General features: G+C 39.4%; 1 protein-coding gene across 9 annotated transcripts in view; it reads right to left on the minus strand.

Annotated features, from left to right (window-relative positions):
- GLRA2 (glycine receptor alpha 2) overlaps positions 1-23,254 on the minus strand; it is a 131,752-nt gene that overhangs the window by 23,931 nt on the left and 84,567 nt on the right. For 5 of the 9 annotated variants that reach the window (XM_069874818.1, XM_069874763.1, XM_069874791.1 and 2 more), the window contains 3 exons: positions 5,794-5,943; positions 3,814-3,933; positions 3,423-3,446 (listed from right to left, as the gene is read on the minus strand). In XM_069874818.1, the coding sequence (XP_069730919.1) occupies positions 3,423-3,446; positions 3,814-3,933; positions 5,794-5,943 (294 nt within the window). The remainder of the gene's footprint in view (positions 1-3,422; positions 3,447-3,813; positions 3,934-5,793; positions 5,944-23,254) is intronic. The other 4 variants (XM_069874781.1, XM_069874772.1, XM_069874810.1 and 1 more) reach the window with 2 other exon arrangements.

The raw sequence follows: 23,254 nt of genomic DNA on the forward strand, positions 1-23,254 counted from the left end.
CCATCTAATGAACCATAAAGATATTTTGGCTAATTTTAACTAAGGCCATGCCTAGCCTATTCATGCTCACAATAAAAAGACAGACAATGACATTTAGATGAAGTCACAAGGTGACATGGCAACACATTGAAATGTATTGTGTCTACTATTTAACTGGTTCTGTGTAGTCATATGTGGGACTGTAACTTCAAGCTAAATGATCATTTTGGTGTATTTATCTTTTACTGGATATTTTTTCTGTGCAGCTATATTAAAGTGCTAATGCAATTGCCCTGGGGAAATAAAAGTAACCACAATATCTTGAGGGTGTTTATCTACAGCTAGAGCTAGTGCTCTTTAATCTGTTAAGTAAACGAGGTGCGAGAGAGAGTGATAAAGCCATTCAGATCCAGCTTCCTATTTTTCACAATGAAACTCTGTGCTAGAGCTCACTCAGTGAGTACCAAAAATAGCTAAGTAAAAAGGGCTTTCCTTGAGCACTTCCATTATTCACATGATGCGGCACCTTACATAACGCGAAGCGTGCACGTCATCTTGCCAAGTGCAGTGCACACGGATGCTAGCGGGCAAAAAATTCCACCAGGGACAGTGGTACCAAGTGTTTTAAAAGTGAAGTCAAGCTGAAGGCACTGAGTTTTTTCCAATGGGCAAGTCTAGAAAATCTCATGGAATTGTTTGGGGGTCTGACAGAGGAATTTCAATATGGTTGAAATGGCAGAGGTGGGTTTTGAAAATCACTGTTACTCAATACATACCTCTTCTCCTTTTTAAAGACGGAAATACTGTATTATCTCAGTAGTCTCAGTGATTTTGTTAGGGCACTTGCGCTACCCACCTCACCACTGACAGCTCCATCCAGAGACCAGCAATTCTCTGAACCACTTGACTGGGTGCTGCCATATTTGCTTACTGGTGTTGTCCTTTGCTGCTGTACTCACTTAGTCTGAGTCCCAGCTCTTTCATTTGAAAACACCATTTGTGCCTCCCTTTGCTAATCTGCATGCATGCGAACCCCCTTGGCTGCAGCATTGTTATTTGTATTGCTCTGTGTGCCTTGCACATGGGATTAAAGTCTGCCACAGCCTCCGGCTGCACAGTTTTTCATTCAAGCTATTAAGTATTGCTTTTAACACTAACAGTCCCAAATTTAACCCCTGTTCTTGGTCACAGTGGTAACCAGCACACACATAATTTATGAAGTCAGCTCGGAGATGATGGTATGAATACTAGTGTACTATGACTCATCTTGACTACTAATCATATAACATAATAATTACTGTTTACAAAAAGGGATGACTGAACCTGTGTAAACAGTTGTTCTGCTTCCCCGTAAACCCATAATTGTGAAAAATAAACAAAACCATATTTTAAAAAGAAGTTACTTTCTTTCAGATGGTCTGGCACTACTCAAATTGAGCTTTAATACAATGAAACTGTATTACAGGCTGAGTACCATCAGACTTATGGCTTCTGCAGCCTGCACTTGCTCTATGCAAAAAAAATTGTGTGATGATATACAATAAACAGGCAGCAATTTCTCTCAGCAGTGAAGTATTGCCATTGATGGGTGAATTTCACTGAGAGTAGGAAGACTAAACGAATATTTAGGACAAGCATTGAATGCTTCCTCCAACAGAAGCTGAGTATGGAAGGCAGACAGGTTTAAGCACAGATTACTTGAGGATATAGGGATTTATTCTATATGGAATATGGCAACAGATCCTCATAGTGCAATCTTTTCTGATGCAATGACAGGTCAATGGTTCAGCTGTAAAAACAACTTCTGGACCACCGATGACACAACCTAGACTTTCCTAGAGAAACATTAACCAGTCTGATCTTTGGCTTAAGATATCTGAAGGTCTTTTACGGTGTCATGTGCTTTCATGCAATGCTCTGAGGGTTGCAGCCCTAAGAAGCACAAAACTCATCAGAAGCAATAACAAAAGCAGTGGCAGAGATATAGGTTTACAAAACAGAACAGTATTTTTCTTGTTTTGTAGATCTAGCTGCTGGTTCCAGGAATCCTGGTCAGGCATAATTTAGCACCTATATTTTCCTCTCCCCAGATTAGTACAGAATGACGCAATATAAATATTAAAATACTTCTCTTACACACTGTCTAGTCTTGACTTTTAGATTTGCATTCACCATAAACCCTTGGTTCGGTGAGCAATACCTCAGCAAGTCAAGCTCCCTGCTTGTGAGATTTCTTGTAACACCACAGGCTATGTTGTTACGTTCTCCTCTGCACAGAAACCTTTTTTTCTTGAGCAGAAAAGTACCGAACTGCAGCTGTGGTAGCATTACTCCGGAAACCTTTGTCTTGGTATGTCTTCTCTGTTCAACCCTCAAGTGCACATCACTTCTGTGGTGGGAATTCTCCAGGGGAAATCAACACCAGTGCAGCTCCAGCTCTTAGGGCTCTGCAGCAGAAGTACTGCAGTGACACGGTACCTCTTTGTACTGCCCTGGCTCTACGTGTAATAGACAATACTCAAAAGTAGAAGAAAGGCTTCTGCAAGCTTTCCTTAGAGAGAGGATGACCTGGCCTTACACGAACCTTAGCTGAACTACAGCACTTTATGACAGATAAGACATTCAAGATTCTGTACTTACTTGGACAAGTTTTGTAGTTGTATGACATCAACTTTCCAGTAGCAGAATTATAAGTTTGGTCATATCTTCTAGAGGAACTGATATTTTTCTTTTATATTCAGATTTATACATGTGTAAATATGATTATTTCCACAACAGAAAGTATCCAGAAATAAAAGCCCTCTTCTGCTGCTTGATATTGTAGCTCTGAAAGCGAACAACTTATTGCATTGCAAACCCTCTATCATAATTTTACTGTGTAACATGAACTGTGGTATTTGCTTTGATTTTGAAAGCTACTAATACCTTTTACTGTGTACAAAATCCACTGAAATCATCTGCATCTTATAATAACATAACTTTACAGAGCCTGATCAAAGTCAGAGGGCTATTACAGCTCAAAAGCTGCTCAGGCAATGTCTTTGTTCCCCGAAATCAGGTCCTGAAAGGTTTAAATTCTGGTTCCATTTTATTTAAATGAATACATTTCATTTCTCAGCCACTAGTAGCAAGCAGTGAGCTGCACACTAAGCTCATTTCTCTCTCCGTCACTGATTTTATTACCTCCAAAACTCACCCATAATCTGGATCTATCAGCTACTATCATATTGCTTCTGATCTGCTACACATTATGCTGTGCAAACTATTTCAACCCCATGGCTTTTCTCCAAGCAAACACGAAGAAACAAATGAAATGTATTATTTCACTCATAGCTATTCATACTCCACTAAGCAGGGCTCAGGACATCATGATGAGGAACGCTACAGGATGACAATTCAGGAATAAACATCATACAAATAAAAATGCATTGCATTATACATACCACATTTTGTTGCACTGTGCTCATCTGAAAGATAACACAATGTGGGATTTACCACCTCAAGGCATTTCCTATGCTCCTGTCCCCCCGTTCACCCTATATTTGTAAAGGATCAGGCTACTGAATATACATGCACTTTCCTTGTGAGTTTTGGAATCGGGATGGCACAAGTCAACTATGGAAAAAAGCAAGCACAAGGATGGGTCATGAGATAGTACAACATGAAACTGCTGTTCATGCTGGGGACAGTACTGTGTATTTTGTGGGAACATTTAGCAAAGAGAATACAAGAGACTACTAGTGATGCCATCAAAATCATTCATTTTCCTGATTTATGACATCATTGCACATACTAAAACTCTCTCTTGCTTTCTCTTTCTCACTACAGTTTTACCCTCAAACTTGAATTGCCGATCTGATTCACTGTCCCGTAAGCTGATGACTCTTTGCTCCGCAAGCCATTCATGCGCCTCACGGACTCGATGCTTTCATTCCCAACAGTCATAGTCTGTGCCTGTCCCCAGAGTGTCAGCATGGATAGCAGCAGCAAGAATGAGAATAGCACAGAGGTAACATGACACACATACACAACACGCAAAGAGAAGAATGGCTCAGTTAGAGAAGACCTTCATGCAAAACAACGTGAATCACTTTCAAGACAAAATAAAATGAGGAAATTGTGAGAGAAAAGCTCAAGTAAAGAGTTGCAGAAAAGACCTCCTAAAGAGATGACCTCAGAAACATTACTCCCTATTTCAAAATTCACGCAACCAGATTCATAGAAAAAATGAAAAGCCTGTGCAAATTGATACGTGTCTCTTATTCTAGCAAAGTATTTCCTTATCTTTAATTAGGACATTACCCATTTTGTATAGAACCCATGTATCCAGTGGTTTAGCCTAAACACAAGTCTTCTGGTGATTTGGTTCTAAACAACTTTCTTTTAATAACCACCAGAACAATCATACCCACAAGAGATGAATGACCACTTTCATGGACCAAAACCTAATAATTTTTGAGTGATGACACTGGATCTTGTTACTTACCATTCCTACTTGTTCATCTCTAAAGAAGATATTGTACCCAAAACTGAAATTATAGACCCCATACAGTAGCTTCTGCTACTGCCATGCTGGTTTTGGAAACCAATGCTTCCAGTGGCATTACATCTGGCATGTGTGCCTGCAGATGGGAAAGAATTTCTGCTCTCTCCTGTAACCTAATCTTAATGGGAATCTCTATTTACCTGATGATAAAATTAAATCAGAGAACAGCACTGGATTGCTTCCCAGAGCATGCATCAAATATTACATTCGCTGCAGAACATTTATTAGACAAACCTGTCAAAACACAAATGCCCTGTGCCATTGTTGTTATCCTTCTTGCAAAAGAAACCATTATTTGTGGCTTGAAGCACTCACACAGCTCAGGTAAATATTTACTTCACCTAGCAAATGCATAAGTACAATGTAAACCTAAATGTTCCTACTGATACTGAAAACTAGTGACATAGATACACAAAGGATGAAGCCTTTATAGCTGCGGGGATTATCATAAATGAACTAAAACTGAATTTAATGACTATTCTTGTCTTTCCGTTTACTAAATTAAAAATTAGAAAAGATGGACAGATTTCCTAAAAATATTTCTAGACTGATATCTACATTAAAAACAAGCCTCCCTTCTACATTTCAGTCACTAGTACAAAATAATGTGGCTAGTAGGCCCTTTGTTAAAGATTCCAAGTTAGCATCAGTAACAAACTGTGCAATAGGACAATGGAGAGAGGAAATCGTCCTAAACCTTTTCTTTTTAAAAAAATTGTCCATGTTTACTGGTTTCAGCCGGGAAAGATGTGAGTTGCTGGTGGTTTAGAAGTGAGGATAGAGTTGCCAGTCACTCTGCAAAGAGCTGCTCTTTTAATCACGAGTAGCTAGGCTGGAACTAGAAAAGACAGGTCTCAAACATGCTGATGTCGGAGTGTCTGAGTGATGTCAAGGAAATAATATTGGTACCCTATCTATGACGTTGTTTCCAACTATTCCTTATCTGTTGTTGGGTGCCACATAACAGCATAATATTTGGGGATTTGAAGAAAATATAATTTCACAAGTAAAGATGCAGTTGCCTTAGCAATTGCTCACAGAGAACAAAATTCTTGGAATCAGTGACCAATCTATTGACATTTCTCGATAAGTTCATAAACTGCAAATAAACCCAGTGTCCAGTTATCAGCTCTTTATCAAGGAGTAAATAATTCAAAAGAAAACTTCAGAATGAGACTCTCCCACAAGGGCAGGAATTGAGAAATCAAGCTGCACATCAGCGTGCTGTCAGGGCAGACTCAGTCACCCCAAGTAAAAAGCAGCTGTACCTTGTTTTGTCTTCTTTGCCTTCTTCGAAGCCTCAGAAACTCCTTGTGCTGCCGTGAAACGAAGTTGACTGCTGCATATTCCAGTAATGCAGCAAAGACAAAGAGAAGGCACACGGCCATCCAGATGTCAATAGCTTTTACATAGGAGACCTAGAAAGAAATAGGACACAGCATGTTACATTTCAAACTTCTTCACAAACTTAAGATATTGACATGAAAAAGCAAACACATTACTGCACAGAATGAGTTTCAGTTGTTCAATGAGGTGAGGTGTTCCCTGTTTTGTATTTTAGTTTGTTAGCTTATAAGAAATAAATAACCCAACTATTAATGAAAATGCATGTTCACAAAGAACACACAAATCATGAGCTACTGCCTTTAGGAAAAGAATCAGAATTAGGCTAACAAAATATATGTGCTCTCATAGTCACAAAGACAGCTTATCAGAAAGAATATGAATACAGGACAATATACAATATACCATACCTATTGCAAAACAACTCCAGAAAGTTTATAGTTATCACCTTTTTCCTCTTCTATAGACTATTACCATATTGATTAATTAGCTACGTCTGGTATCTATAACCTCAAAGTAAACCCAGGGTACTGCCTCCTACTGATTGATATGATTTCATTACTATTCCTGCTATTAAATATTTGATCCTAGTTGCTTGACCTATATCCAGCAGCTCTATGAGAAAAATAAATCTTCATTGATATTATCTACTACAAATGCCCAAATACCAGATGCCTCTGTTCTAGTAAAAGCCTATTCTGATTTGAATTGATGGGTCTCCATTAAAATCAGATACATTACAGCACTGCAATGTCACAACATTTTTATCATACTCCCCACACAGTGGGCCAAACAGTAACCAATTAACCAGGGATACACTATGCATATCAAATGTGCATTGTCCTCCATAGCTGTATTTGTTCTCTGCCTTTCCTTGTCGTGCAGGTTTTAAGCAAAGATTTTATGATTAGGCAACAGCAGGTTGCCTCTTTTGTTTATCAGGTATTATTACATCCAAGGTGGAATGAAAATCATCTGACTTTTAATGTCTACACATGCGCTAGTTGCCCAAGCTCCTTTGATGTAAATGAAGCAAGGAATGAAGAAGAACAGGCATTTCTAGAATGCAATGCATCTAATTGTTTTAGATTTCTTCTTTAGGATGAGATGAACAACACCCAGAAAATGTTTCTTCATCTTTGTGCCCATTAAAGAAGAGCTTAGGACCACTGTCTAAGCATAGACACAAGGAGCTTTACTCAGTTTTCTGTATAAAAACATCACATACTGCCACATTGGGTACCTAGCCTCCATTTGCTAATCCAGCAGAGAACAAATCTCCAGCATCAGTGTAGCCTGGAGATGTCTCAGATACGCAAGGTTAACACAAATGGCATTGTACAACTTAATCAAGGTAAGCAAAATGGATTGTACATAAACTCTGAAACGTTATAATCAAAGTTATTAAATGTCTGAATAGTACCCTGCAGGCCAAACATTTCAATGGGGTCAAAACATACAGTGGTCTGAAAAGAGAACAGAAAAGGATGTGTAGTGCATCTAACACTTTAATGTTTAGAAGTTCCAATTTCTACCTTGGAACATTCTGCCTCTACCCTCTACACACACTATTCAAAATGACCTTGCTCTTATGATCATGGCTGCTGTTTCATGACGAAGGGAAGCAAACCTGTTTAAGTAGATTTTGCTCCTTTGCTATATGCTTGAATAGAATCACTTTTCAGACTTTGTAGAACACTTTTTGTTGATGTCAAATGGAATATAGTGCACTATGTGCTCCAGTTAACAACATGAGTAGAGGAACAGGAATTTAAAGCATGGCAGAAAGAGCTCTGTTCTGCCAATCCTGAACACTGAAAAGGACATTTAAGAGGACCCAACTACTGTTATTCAGACTGCATCACGGGAACATACATTTCTGTAGGTCAGGCTACAGTGCAGCTCCACACTGCAATGCCCACAATACAACATGCACAGGCTGAGATTGAAGAGGAGAATTTAGCAGGCTACAGTGACAATACGAATCTCTGCCTTTCAATTAGATACACAGTGGGTATGCATTTCCATCTCCCACACATAAAAAAAATTACGAATTAGATCTTTACTGAGCAGCTATATAACCGGTGAAAACTCAACAATGTCCCAGACATTCTGTGCCACAGGCTGAGGCACAGTAGGAATCAAGTCACTGTAATTTCTGTAAAATGCTGCTGAGTTTAGACTGTTTGTTACCTTCCTCGAAGGGGTAGCTTGTTTTCCTTTAGAAATGCCTTTAGGAGATGTATTAGACATGCATAAACAGCTGGACTGTGCTGCCAGTGAAAGCACAATGCAGGGAGCTGAAGATGCAAGAATCAGTATTTCTGACTGTGCAAATCCTGTCCTAGTGGGCTTAAAGTAGGAAAAGCAAAATAATAAAGGAAGCCCTGAGTTAGCTTTCCTGCCACTTACACAGTGCTTGCATAAATGTCATCCATGCAATTGCTGAGCCAGCTGTATTATTTAACTCCAGCCTGTTGGGTTGCAACTAGAGGATCATGATACACTGCCCAGGTATGTAGTTTGTTTTATTGTTTAGCCATTGCTATACCATGGCACAGCTTCAAATGATAAAACAGAAAGCAATTGCTTGCAACAACACATTAAAAATAAATAAGTGGATAAATTCTGGAATGAGTGAAAGCTGTCTCCTTTGCTTTCGAACAACTGTATGTAATTTTATCTATGTATCCCTAGCATTTACAGAATTATGCTACTAGAAGTGTAAAAACTCATGCAATTTTCTGAAGCCAGACACTTTTCTAGCCACCTCTATGCGTGGAAAATGACATGGACCTATTACAACAAGCCTAGGAGGGCCTTACCTCTCACACACTTCCAAGGAATTCCTAAGTGAGTGCCCCTATTTTAGACCAGCACATTGGTGTCTAAACATGCACAAAGTAAAGTTGTGGAATTTAGGGTCTCTCTCTGCTTTAGCTGACTTTAACCTGTCTTCCTTCAGCCAATGAATATTCACATCTATCAGATAGCAGACTGATCTGAAGTGGATCTTCCTCCACCAACACAGCTGAAGCTGTTCCATCTTGTCTGAAAACACTTAAAAATACGTTGGCTTGAACACTGGGAACAGAGTCTTCCATTCCTAGATGCAAATTTTAAGCAGTGGAATACGAAATCTTTCTCTGTCTCTGTGTTCCAAACACATGCAGGGATTGAGAAGACCCTAGCACAGAGTATTTTAAGGTGCTTGAACAATTTCTTTACTGAGATGACCAAAGAAAGGATGCGAATTTCATCTGCACATTCCAGGTGAGTGCTATAACCGCTTGCCTCCTAGATGCTGTAGCTTCTTACTAAGGTGTCTCACACGTTAATGAAATGGGTTTTTTTCTAAGAGCTCCTCAGCCATTTCTCAGTTATCTCCATGAGAAACTATCCACTCAGCAGGGTCTAGAATGCGTCTCACGCCTAGGTGCTTATTTCTCTTTCGCACTGTACAAGGAACATTTCACATCTAATTTTCAGTTAAAAATATTGCTCTTGTTGGAGCTGGGGTCTACAAAGCTTAGTACTTGATATAGGCATATCCACTGCTTTGGGAGGTACTTTTACCAAGTTAGGAAACAGTGTTACCAGCTGTTTTTTTCCCAGATGGGAGTATGGCATGAAGACCTGTATGCTTGCTCAACTAAAAGGCTTATATCATATGCTTCAGAAAGGACTCATCAAACAATACTGTATCTTCAGCTTTCTTAGCTACCATGTCCATGCTCCATAATCATCACTATTTTGTTCACGTAGGTCAGTGTAGACCCTGATTTTTTTTGAGAAGGTTACATCTCATGTAACTTAAAACAGTTTGTATACTTGTGGGTTTTTTTTAAATTTATGATAGAAAATAAGCACTTCTAGGATAAAATGTATCTCAGTGGAAGTTAGATAGCTATAATATAGTCCAGCCAGCATCGCATTTTTGAACAAGACTAGAGTTTTGGATAGCTATTTCAGGTATATTTGCATACTTCATATATGCCAATTTTTGTTTGATACAGCCTGTGAATCATCTCTGTTAGCTAGTATCTTGATGTTTTCTTAAGCAGAACACAGCAGAATAACAGTTACCCTACATGACTGTACGCAACAGAGATCGTTACCTGAGCATTTGCCACTTTTCCCATAATTGCACGTGCAAGACAGAATGCAAGGGCTGCAGCAACACTGTAAATTCAGGATTGACATAATCAAGCTACCAAGTATATAATGAAAATGTAGTGATGATTGGCTTTTTCAAAGGTAAACCTTGCAAAACTTCCTCTGAAAAGCCTGTAACTCGGACAGCACACTGACTCCATTTACTTTGCAGTACTTATAGCAGTGGATATTTGGAAACTTTCTGTCATTCAGTTTTATAGTGGTCAGATAACACAACAAGATTTTCTTGCCCTTTCCTTTCTTTAAATAGCTACTCCATTTTTTTACTGCATGTTGCAGAGCTTCCTCTCTAATATTGTTTCAGGGGAGGGGATTTTATAGCTCCCACCAATAAAGCCATAAATTATATCAATTATTCAGATGCTCTCTAAATGTTTTAGGGCCAGCTAATGAGGGAACTTTTTCGGTCTGCATCAAGAGCCAAGTATGATGAGGCTAAGCATAGCATATGTGAGAAACCAACGTCTTTCACTTCAAAATTTTCCTTATTTGTTATTTGTCCATGTCCACTATGTATATGAAAGAGTGTTTTATGCTCTATACAGGACTGCTGTAGCAGTGACCCCAGTGAAGACCCCAGGAAAGCTGCTGGAAATGAAAGTCCAAGGCAGATTATACTGTTCATGAAGGCCTCGCGAAGTTTAAATCTTCTACTTTTCCACTTTTCAGCTCTTTTTATTTTAGCACTGTAACTCTCTCACAGCTTCTAGTTACCTTTCAGGATACGGCCATTTGTCACCAAAAGAACAAAGCATGCTTTTGTGGCGAGAAGATGGAAGGAAATATGGTCATGGGTCCTGCAGCTGAGTAGCTGACATTTGTTGACATTTGTGAATCAACCGAAATATGAGCTCTATTTCTGCAGCAGCACTGGCCTCCTGAGACTCCAGGGAACCGCTTTAACTCTCTGATTCAGTTGACAGGTGTAAAAAGGAAATAAAGACACATCCATTCTTTTCCAGAGTTCTGTGTAGTGAAAACAACTTCAATAAGCAGCGTGAGGCACTCAGCCCATGTCCAAAAATAAAAATTCCCTTATTTTGGTTGATAGCATCTCATGAAAAAATATCTTTGTCTTGTGATATGAAGGCACAAACCTCTGCTTTTGCATGATGCCATATTCTAGGCAAGATCTTTTTTAAAGAAGAAAATTTTCAGCCACTGGAAAATGTTATAATTAGAAATAAATTCCTCCTATGCATTATAAGAATCTCTGTGGGAAAAAAAGTCTCAGAGAATTTTTTAGATTGGAAATGTGGAAATAGAACAAAGTAATATTTTAAATCAAAACAGAAACAAAAGTTACGGAAAACTACCTTCCAGTACAGGGCAGTGTTGTTGCTCCAAGCTTCACTTCGCTTTTTTAAACCAAACCACTTACATGAATTCTGTTACCATAAAATTTACTGGGTTTTTTGTTTGCTTGGTTTTTTTTGGGGGTGTTTGGTTTTTTTTTTTCAAAATCTGGAATTCATAAAGAAAATGACAGCTCTATGCATATGTATATGTGTCTCATATCAGCTTTATGTAGCTGAAGCTGAAAGCACCAGCCCTGGTTTCAACACAATTTCTAGGTAGAGAATTTTCTGAATGAAAAACATGCTGTCAGCTGCTATTACAAGGGAAGTATTTTGTTTTTGTATCACTCTTACTCTGGATCTTTCTTTTTTACCCAAGTGTTCCACCCCTAGGAAATAATTCTAAAACAAATTTGTATCAGAAAATGCAGATTACATTCCTAGTCCTAAACCCTTGGTCATTTTATACTCTTACATTGTTGCAACACTTTCCATTTAATTATCTTACAACCCTGCAGTTTTAAAGGGTCACAGTCACCATGCAATAATATGACAGGTTAGGTCAGCAACACTTCTTAGCTTAGTGGACAATACGGCATAAAACAGAAAGTCTTTTGGACTCCACCAAGTTTAAAATGAATGGGATTGTGAGGAAATCTTCATGAAGTGTTCAGGAGAGGGCAAGTGAAGTGACTGTCCATCACAGCTGGCTTTGGGACCTGTTCTCAAAGAGGGCTTCTACAGGACATTAATAGGGCAGATCATTGTACCAATTCCAGTTGCTGGAGTGTCCTCCTTTTACCTTCAGCAGTACTCAGCACCCCCTTTTGCAGAAGTCCTGCAAAAGCCCTGTAGACCACAAAAAAATCTGCCTTCATGTATTTCATCTTCTCTGTGAAATATTCATGTGGCCAGAGAGAGGTAGAGAATAGTTGAGTATTTCTTGCCTTGGTTTACTCTGTCTTTGACCCAAATCCAGCACCTTGGGTCAGGTGCCAGAGGTCTCCCTGGGCTTGGGAGCAGAAGCTGCTTGGCCCTTTTCCATTTCATCAAAAACAAGGAAGAAGCTGAGAACTGACCTGTAACAGGGGAAGGAAGAGGCCATCTCACTGCAACACATTAATCAAGAACCACATTAATGACAAGATATACTGCAGAACAAGAACCCACAAGTTCAGTGTGGGCAGTGGAAAAGGAGGAAATAATAACGAAAGCTGTCATTCCCCAGACGGTAGTAAATATTTGTTTGCTTCTTCAAGACTTTATTCCATATTCTCATATATTTGACTGATACTCTAACATTAGTCCATATTCTTTCCATAATGCACTTTAGAACGAAAAAGGTCAGAGGTACTATTCTGTTACTGGAAATCAGCATTCATTATATGGGGTAGAATTTAACAGGAGATGGTATATGAGTACTATGGAAGTTGCAGGTGTCCTTCATCATCTCACTTACAGCACCGCTAGGTTACTTGGGAAGACAACCAGCCTGGCAGGGGACCTTTGCTTTTGAGGTGAAATGGGATTAAAATCAAATCCCAAACATCCCACTTGGGAACCAAGCTACTACCCTCAGAGTAAAATGTCTATTTCACAATTATCACATAACTGCTTTGTTTTGTTTATTGGATGAATGAAAAAATGACAATATTTGGTGATTGTGAAACACAATTTTTCCATTTATTTTAATAAACAGAAACATCTACTCCATCTTTAATTTTTCAACAAAGTGTGGGCAATTTTCAAAACAAACCAAGAAACAAGCAACAAAAACTTAATTTCAAAATGCTGAAACAAACTTTCTCACCTTCCCTCCATTATTCAGATTCCACCTGAAAATATCCACCTAAGTCAACAGGGACTCACAAGTTGTTCATCACCCAAACCTGCCTTTTTTGGTGAGCCAACTTTTAATCAAAAATTTTTTCCTGTTTCTACTGCTGGATCTGCCAAGTCATCATGAGATGCTAAAGCTCCCGCCCAGTGCTGTTGCAGAACTAAATGCCGACTGCATTCAAGCCAGAAAAAGTATGGAAATCATTTACGGTTTGTTTTTCCTTCAAAGATGAAGGAAAATATTCTTCAACTTTTTGATAATGATCAGGGAGTTAAGCTATTCACAAAGATGCTCAGAGAGAGACCCCTGGGCAGGGGCCAAAAGACTTGATCACAGGTGCGCAACAAAATTCACTAATATGGCTATCGGCTCTCTTTGTTGTGATAACCAGCCCAAGTTACGACAGCTGCAGTACTGGTTTGTGAGTGGTGACTGTTACCACTGTGCCAGTTCAATTCTACTTCCACCGAAGAGAGCAAGCAAGATGCTTCCACATTCAGAGTGGGGCTGACCCCCAAGAAACTGCAGTTATTATCCAAGACTTTGCAACACCTGATTCAGATGATACAGGACTGTGTTAGAGTACATCCTGCAGAACGTCATAAAGGGAGACAGAGTAGCAACTGCACACTGTAGACTGATGTTTCTTTAGATTATCTAACTATATTCTGTATGACACATTACAAAAAGAAAAATAAAAAAGTAAACTTGCATCCAAGTAAAAGAAAGCCATTCTAGAGAAGTAACAAAGTATTTCTTTTTATCATGGTCTGTGTCTATTCATATGTTATGATCTTTTTTCTCAAACAACATTTTTCTACTTTGAAAAATATAATCCCATAAATATGGAATCAGTTATCGGATCAGTGAAGCCAAGATTGTTTGTTTTTCCTTTCCAAGGGCATACAGGTACTGGGATATCCATCATGTGTCATTTTATGCAATCATATGGTGTAGTTGCCTTGTATTTCCCATTCCTGACAATTCATTCTTTCTGTACAGGAAATTTAGACAGGATGTATGATTTCTAATTCAGAAGCCTTTGGTTTCCATAAAAATAGTGTGACTATTTTTCAGACATAAATAAAAAAAAAATCTGAGCAATCACTTAAGCAAGTTTTCTAACCGAGCAAGTTACAGCAGAGAAAAGAGAGTCTTGTACTTTGAACAGATAATGGTGTTGGTTCCCAGCCTCGGAGTGAACTGAGTGATTTTATTATGCACCAGCTCAGCCACATCCTCAACAACATATGGAAAGAGGAAACAGTGGTTCTTGTCACTTTCCAACCTGGTTGCCCCTCCCTGCCCTCTTGGTAAAAATAGTCTGGCTTAACTGGCCAAGAAAAGTGTTCTCTGCCATGGTGTTGCAGAGCAAGAGGCAGCTAACCCCACAGCACAGCCAGAGATGATATAGTTTTGTCAGATTTAAGACAAGCCAGTAAGACACACAGTCTGTGCTTGAGCTGTCTAAGAGACCTGCAACACCAAGCACTGGCTCCTCAACACTAATATTCAGTGCATATCTACTCTTTCCCTCACTTCCACCTTCAGTTTGTCTTGTTCTGTCTTCAAGAAATTGGTCTTGAATAAGAGCTCACAACCACTTGACCAAATCTTTTTTCTTCTTTTTTGAAAACCAACCAGATTTCTGATAAAACTTTCTACAGTCAAAGGGAAAAACAATCCTCCTGCCACCACAAAAAAACAGGGTGTATTCTGCATATAAACTTTCTACAGGTTACTAGAGCATCTCAGTGCCCCAAATATTAATCCTTCAGGTTTGATTTGTGAATTATGAAAGGCAGAAAAGCAAACTCATGCTGGCAGAAATAAAATAAATAATACCATTATTGGTGGTATTTCTTGTGTATGGCCTAAAAAAAGTAATCAACGGATTGGTGGAACCATGGAGATCACTTTATGAAGGTGACAAGTATGGATTGATATCCCTGCTACAAGGAAGCAGCTTTTTATTGTTAAGTAATTGAAAGACATTTATCACACAGAAACACCCCCATATCCAACTGAGATCAGTGCAAATTATGTTCTGCATTAAGAGACAGGCTAATACATACGCAGGCAGCCTTTGTAGCTAGATGACAGTGTCAGTCTCGGGTCTCATTTACAATAGAAGTTTCTGGCTCTTTCTTCCTAGTGAAATCAAGTGTTTCTTTAATGTCATTAAATACCCACTTGACTACTTGGACTCCAAGTAGTAAATTCTTCAGTGGATGAGAGCTTGGGTAAAAACAAGAAGAAAACACCAAGAAGAAAAAAATGAGGAAGATTAAAGAAGAGCCACAATACCATGGCTGCATGACTGCTAGCAAGAACTGCTGGCAGAATTTTGAAACGATATCATTAAATCCATAAACAGAGCAAAATGCTGATACTCAACAAAGGAACATTGATATTTAATATCTATTTGAAATAAGAAGCCAATGCAGTATGTATCTGAGTACAGCCAGAGTGCCTATTTCTAAAATTCCAGCTTTTCTCCTATGATTACAGTTTTCTGAAATGTTTGTTTTCAAAAAGAGTATTAACTAAGGTTCAGAAAACCCTTTCCATTTTCTCTGGAGATCCAAAATGCCTCAGCTGCCTCAGGTGAAAAGTAATCTTTATTCAGCTCAGCCACAGCCACGCCACATGTAGTTATTACTTCTGCCACCCAGTTAGGAAGAATTGTACCAAATTGCATTATTCTTTGACCTTTGAAGAGTTAACTGACTCAGTGCATGACTGTTATCAAACAACAAGCCAGGATTATATTTTTGTAGCAATAGGAAGACTCTCTTTCATGTAAAGCAGGTAAGAATCACAAAACTGGCAGCTGGCAGTGTAGCTACCACTACCAATACCAAGAATGTTTGCACCTATACATATATTTTTAGGTTTTATTTTTCCATTGCACAGCATGACAATTGTATTAAAGCTCAGGTGACTGCAGAACATTCTACAACAATCTCTCTGCGCTGTATTTCCTATTGTAGTCACAACTAAGTGAACCATTAAAAGTGATCCTATTCAGCGAACCAAACAACAAAAACCTAAAATTAGAAAAAGTATGCCTAGGGCAATATGCCTTTTTTTCCTTTATTTTTGGTCTCTGCTATTTGTGAATAAAGAGTTGATTTTATAATTCTTCCCTGAGATTGTACTCCTAAATTCTGGATTTCTTAGGACTTTCAGCAATGTGATTTGGTGGGAAAAGACATGACTGCCAGTCTCTGAAGATAAGAGGTGGGTAAATTTAATTAATCCTTTGATCAGAGAAAATTGCCTTGCCAATACTAAGTATAATATCAAACTAAAACAAATGAGAATGGGATGCTTTATTACCTCACTCAGTATCTCCATATGCTTATTTCTTGGTTTTTACTTGATCAGTTACTTACTATTACTGAGCCACTTATCCTTTTTAATTTTTCTTCTGGTTCTGTATTTTGAATTGCTACTTTCATTTGATTAAACTGGAAGAGGGAAAATGCTTTATTTGTAGATAATTTAAGCAATATGTAACTAACAATCATTGTGCAACAAATAGATCTGTATACACAGTCCACCAAATTATTCTATCTTTGAAAAAAAAGGCATTTTTAAATGAAAAATAAAAATGTCCCTAAAAAAGATCTTAAAGCTGACATCAAAGAAAAAGACAGTCTCAGGAGAGATAACATGGTCCAATTCCAGTTGTAAGTGTGAGTGAGTCATATTTCATGTACAGTAGAGCACTTAAGGAAATACAGAATTGAAAAAGGATGTACAATAGGAATAATAGAATATGGCAAATGTGAAAATGTACGTAGAAAAAAATTGATGGTCTGAATATTAATAAGCAGAAAGAAAGAAAATGGGATAAAGAATGCAAGTTAAAGGAAAGACAATGGAATTCAACTAAAAGGGAACAAACAGCAGCATTCAGCAAGAGTCATGCAAAGATATTATTATTATATTATTATTATTAATTATTTATTATTATTATTATTATTATTATTATTATTATTATTATTATTATTATTATTATTATTATTATTATCTGGATCCATTTCCATATCCTAAAGGGATCAGAGCTGATCCAGTAGTGCAAATGTACCTACCACTCAACAAAACTAGGTCAAGTCCTTAGGCTCAGGATCAGGAATCAATGATCTGTTTGTTGAAACACAAGTTGCATGCCCAGACCACCATTTTGCAGAAGGTCACCTCACTTGGGACAGTGCAGAAAGCCAAGCACGTCTTCTTTCCAGCCAAGGACCTGCCTGACTCACTCTGTAGAGCCCACTAACCAGCTCCAGATCATCAACTTGCACTTTCTTAGGAAGAAAAATTTTCATACTGAGGGCACATATTCAGTCAGGTCTTGTGACAGAAGCAGTCTGAAGCTACTGGCAAATACTTCCCTGTTTTTCCTGATCGCATTCTCTGAAATTTCATTATCCTTTTGTTCTCTTTTCTAAACTCAGGTAGCACTTCTTAATCAAGATCTACATGTCCTTTCAGCCAGATATGTCTGACTAATTAATGTTTGTTAAATGAACTATGTTTTGGATGCACTTGTGGAAAGCCAGCCTCAGATCAAGAAAAGTAAGTAAAACTAGCACAGGAACACACCATTTTGGACTCCCTTTTATGTCTGTGTGGAACCAGCAGGAACACTTGTGAGGACTCATGAGGCTACTTAAGCAAAGAAGAAACAGTGTCACCTTTCATGCTCATTTTCTCCTGCAGATTCTGATTATTTGTAATACCTTACTGATGGTCTGATGCTAAGATGGAAACTCAGAATGCAATTCTCTTATCAGCAGTTCAAGAAACATAATAATTTGTTGATTTATAGAAAAAAAAAGGCTCTTCCCAAATTCTAGGACTTTACTTCCAAGCATCTTGTACTAGGGTTTTGGTTTGCAGCTATCATGTTTTTCACAGGATTTCATTTTCACCTGAGCTGTAAATCCAAATACTTTCTGAATCGTACTGTAACATTAAATTGTCTCCAGGACTCTCATACTAAAAGCTTTGTTCAAAACAGTGCCATCACACAGCATGGCTGAGTGAAGTCATTTTCAGCAACAACAGTTAGGAATCTAGTGCAAATACATATAAAAAAGCAATAGCTAAGAAATTAATCACTTCTCACTGAAGGATGTTTGTGCAGAAGCCTTATAGCCATGCAGTCTTGCGTTCGGGGCATATCTATAATCCCTGCTCAGTTTAACTTTGAGCCAAAGTACTGGACTTCCATAACAGAAGAATCCTTTTCTGAAGGTTACTTGATTGCGTAGTCTAAAGACCAGTGTTTGCTCCAGTAAAATGCTCTTTCTTCTTCATCCATTTTCTAATGCCACAGTGGGTGCATTTGTTCTGTACTGTCTGCAGCTGTAGTTAAAGCATTCAGAGACTCTCCAAGGAAGAGAAAATCACAGCCACACATCACTGAGCACTGCCCACAACACTTTCAATACCAGTGACTGAGGCAGTCTGGAGTACATATCAAGAGCTATTTGCAGGATCACACAGACACCTCTCAAAAAGGTTGCTCTTAGCCCTGAAGGTTCAAAGTGCTGCAACACAAGTAAAGGGAATTTTTTTTCATGTCAGTCTGATGCCACACGCTCAAGACTTGTTGAAGTCTGTTGCCCCGTAGCAAGCAAAAGCTTGCTGGCTGCTTGCAGGATGACTTCATGATACCGACAGATGAATGTTCACCTTACAAAAAGGCTGGAGAAATCCTGGAGGGAGCTAACTATTCTGTATCGACTGAACATATCACCGCTGCTCAGTGAATATTCACAGAGAAGATTGCTCATCTGTGTAGGAAGCAGGGAATAAATCACTTCTGGTTCTCCTATTTCTATTTGTAATTTTATGGGCTCTTACATACAATGTATTGGGTTGCATCCTTCCTGCAAGCATGGCATTATAATTGGTATAGATCCCTTTAATTCTTTTTATGTTTGTTCCTTGTTTGTGTTACATCCTATGGCTGTAAAACAGTGGATACGTGAGCGTTAACCACCTATGAGGAGGGGAGACTACTGCATCCTTGGGGATCTGTTAATCCTGCTCAAAGGGAGAAGACTGAAAAGACTTAATGATATGGGATCTGGAGAAAATGTACTGGAAGCCAGACTTGCTTCAGAGATGATGGACAGAATAATATTCTAAGACCCAGAGAGGACCAAACTGCATTTTCTGCCACTCAAAGTCATTGAAATGGATGGAATTGAGGACATAGTTGGTAGGATGAGAGCTGTGTATGACCCTTTGCACTTCTGCTTAGTCTTACTTAGTTACTTTGAGTTTTCTAAATTAAAAAGAAATCATATTCTATTCATTTTCTGATGAAACATGGGTAATTTTTAAGTTCAAAAAAACTTCTAACCTCCTGGGAAGTCTCATTGTGAGAAGATACAGGCACATCCATCCCAAAGCACTGGCTGTTGTAGGGTCTTTACACAGGCATTTTTTCACAAAAAGAAGAGACTGTGCCTTTCAGACGACTGCCCAGGCTTTCATGTGTCAGGCACAGAGTCAGTGGGCGTTTCCTCTGGTACTCCTTTCTGTACTCCTGGGGCTTCAGAGTACGAAGCAAAAGCCAACTTGTTCACCAAGAGTGAGTTACAGCTGCCCTGCAATCCCCCTGACAAGGAGCAGTCATGTAGCACACAGGAATGTTGCAGGGATTGTTCCTCCCATGGAGTCACAAACCTGGATACCCAGAGCCCATTTTCTGCTTTCCATCTGATGGCAGGGCCACCTGGCACGGGCACTGGATGAGTTCAAGTTCTCCAGGTTGGTCACAGCACATGTCAAATGTGGGAGGCAGCTTTTCTGACTTTTAGGCAATTCTGACCGGTTCAGATGAGTTGTATAACTTCAACACTGCAAAACTGAGCCATCCTAGGCAAGAGTAGACAACAGTCTATATATAAATAACAACCTATATAACTTTTCCCCTGCCAGTTCCATAAGTAGCTAGAGAAGAACAAAGCTTTGAAGTGAGTCATCTTAACTCCCGCTCCTCTCTTTTTTTTTTTTTCTCCCCCTAACTCTGAATCTTATAAGGAAGCTCAGAAAACACATTGGTCAGAATTTTAAATCATGTAGATCATGGTCAAATTATATATCTTTGAGATGATTTTAATGAACTGCCTAAGCCAGTAATTCTATTTGTATAATTGGGAATGAACATGTGTCTTCCTTAGAACATTTTGTAGATATTTACCTTATGGTCCTTCTAGGGTAGTAACAGCTCACTGTCAGCTTTCTTTCTAGCACCACATATTCTTGCAGCATCAGTCTGTTCCTGCTACTAGCTTAAACGGAGGAATGCACACCTACATCCTTTATATCCATGTGGTTATTACAAGCTCTATTTCCATTATGACTCAGCAGAATTAGCACATAATACGCAGTCTTGACTCCTACTAGATCAAAAGTGGTGCCTGGTAGTCCTATATACAAGCCCAGGTGGTGCTGTCCTGTTATCCAATATTCACATTCAGCATTAATAAATGTATCTTTTGATAAGACCCTAACTCTTAAAATCTCTGACCCCACAAGCAAGTTACTGAGGAGAGTGACACATGGCTAGAAATACAAAGAGACACATTTCATATTATATTTAAGAGCTATCTTTATGTCTGATAAGTTATTAATAGATGTCAGAAAATTCAGTAACACTTGCTCTATCATTATTAATTAGAGCTGTGGGGAAGTACTTGCCTGGCTGGTGAACCCTGTTAAACGTTTCTCACCTGAACTGACACGACCTTTACTTACTTGTCATTATGTTGGAGATGAAAAAGAAAACAAACTAATAAAAAAATCAGAGAACTATTCTGCATGGAACAGTACATCTTAGCAGAGAGTAGACTGCACCTCATGAGACTCAAAACTACAAAAAAAGGTCTCAGCATTTCTCTGCCTCTTTCACCCAAAAGATCTTAATGAAGTCTTAAAGAAGCTAAGACGAATAGGTGCAATGCAGGGAAATATTAGTGGCTCCATTTTAAAAACAGGGAAATTAAGGGACGCACACATCACGTACAGTGCCCAGGGCTACAGGAGAGGCCAGTGGCACTCTGCAATCAGGATTTTGCAAAAGATGCATATTTGTATCACTCTCGGACACATCAGTGGGAGAGTGGGAAAGAGACAGGGAATAAAATGTGCAATAACAGTACCCACTCCTTCTTGATTGTTGCTGTCACTTTGGTTTTAGACATAATAAGAAGCCGTGAAGAAAAATTCAAAAAGATTTGGGTCTTTTTCAGAGTAGGTAATGCTCACAGTTAAGTGAGGGGGAGAGGGGTTCCAGCATATGCTGCTGCAAAAGAGATTTTGCTTAAGTTGTCAACACAAAGTTTATTTTGTAAACATATATGTTGAGTTTGCAACACTTACTCTGCCTAAAGGGTACCTTGAACCTAATGTTATTCCAGCAGCCATGAATTTGATTGGTTGCACATCAGGAAGCTTAGGTGCAGAAAACTCCCACAAAAAATCGCTCTAAAGTATGGAAATTAAAATTTAAAGGCTGCTTCTTTAACATGCTTTGTGTGCCAGAGCAGCCAAAGCCCCAGTCTGAAATGTGGGGGCAGCCAGGAGGAATAGGGGGCATAGCCATTCAGCCATATTCTCTTAGGACATCCTATAGACACAAACATTGCATTAAGTGGTGCTAATGTAGAAGGACAGCAAAGGAATAGAGCCTCCACAGCCTCCTGTTTCTAACAAACCCACATCTGGTTCGCATCCCTAGCTGCCAACTAACGGCATAGGAGCACAGAAAAAACTGCAAGCAGGACCTGCCTCTCCAGCAGACATGCTCACCATATCCCTTCCAGGAACATCAAAACCCATTATTAGCATCAATTTGATATTAGTATGTTTAATATCTGCTTTCTAATATCTTCATCAATGATATAGACAGTGAGATTAAGTACACCCTCAGCAAGTTCGCAGATGACACTAAGCTGAGTAGTGCAGTTGCCACAACAGAAGGGCAGGATGTCATCCAGAGGGACCTGGACAGGCTGGAGAAGTGGGACTGTGAGAACCTCATGAGGTTCAAAAAGGCCAAGTGCAAGGTCCTACACCTGGGGCAATCCATGGTTTCACTACAGGGTGGAGGATGATGTGATTGAGAGCAGCCCTGAAGAGAAGGACTTGGAGGTGATGGTTGATGAGAAGCTCAACATCAGCCAGCAATGTGTGCTTGCAGCCCTGAAGGCCAGAGGTATCCTGGGCTGCATCAAAAGAAGCATGACCAGCAGGGCGAGGGAGGTTTCTGCCCCTCTATTCCTCTCTTGTGAAACCCCACCTGGAGTAGTGTGTCGAGTTCTGGAATCCTCAACATAAGAAGGATATGGAACTGTTGGAATGGGTCCAGAGGAGGGCTACAAAGATGACCAAAGGGCTGGAGCACCTCCCATATGAGGACAAGCTGAGAGAGTTGGGCTTGTTCAGCCTGGAGAAGAGAAGGCTCCGAGGAGATCTTATAGCGACCTTCCTGTACCTGAAGGGTCTACAGGAAAGCTGGAGAGGGACTTTTTACAAAGGCTTGCAGTGACGGGACTAGGGGCAATGGCTATAAAGTGGAGAGGGGAAGATTTAGACTAGACATAAGGAGGAACTTCTTCATGATGAGGGTGGTGAGGCACTGGAACAAGCTGCCAAGGGAAGCAGTGGCTGCCCCATCCCTGGAGGTTCTCAAGGACAGGCTGGATGGGTCCTTGGGCAGCCTGACCTAGTGGGATGCCCCTGGCCATAGCAGGGGGGTTGGAACTAGATGATTTAAGGTCCCTTCCAACTCAAACTGTTCTATGATTCTGTGATTCTATGTTTTTATCAGAGGAAGGGGTACACACAGCATCCTCAGCCAAAGGCTTCTTGTTCTTAGTTATCTTCAGAGCTGCTCAGTGTGTGCTACTGCAGCCTTTCCTGGACAGCATGGTCTCTGGTGTATTGTCAGTCACTTGGCTAGAATGAAGAAGCACCTTATCTTCTTGTTAAGTTATTCACTCTGTCCAATTTGAAATAATGGTACTGCTGCTGTTAGAGGAA

The sequence above is a fragment of the Phaenicophaeus curvirostris genome, chromosome 1 (genome assembly GCF_032191515.1).
Source record: "Phaenicophaeus curvirostris isolate KB17595 chromosome 1, BPBGC_Pcur_1.0, whole genome shotgun sequence".
In the NCBI taxonomy this organism is placed as follows: Eukaryota; Metazoa; Chordata; class Aves; order Cuculiformes; family Cuculidae; genus Phaenicophaeus; species Phaenicophaeus curvirostris.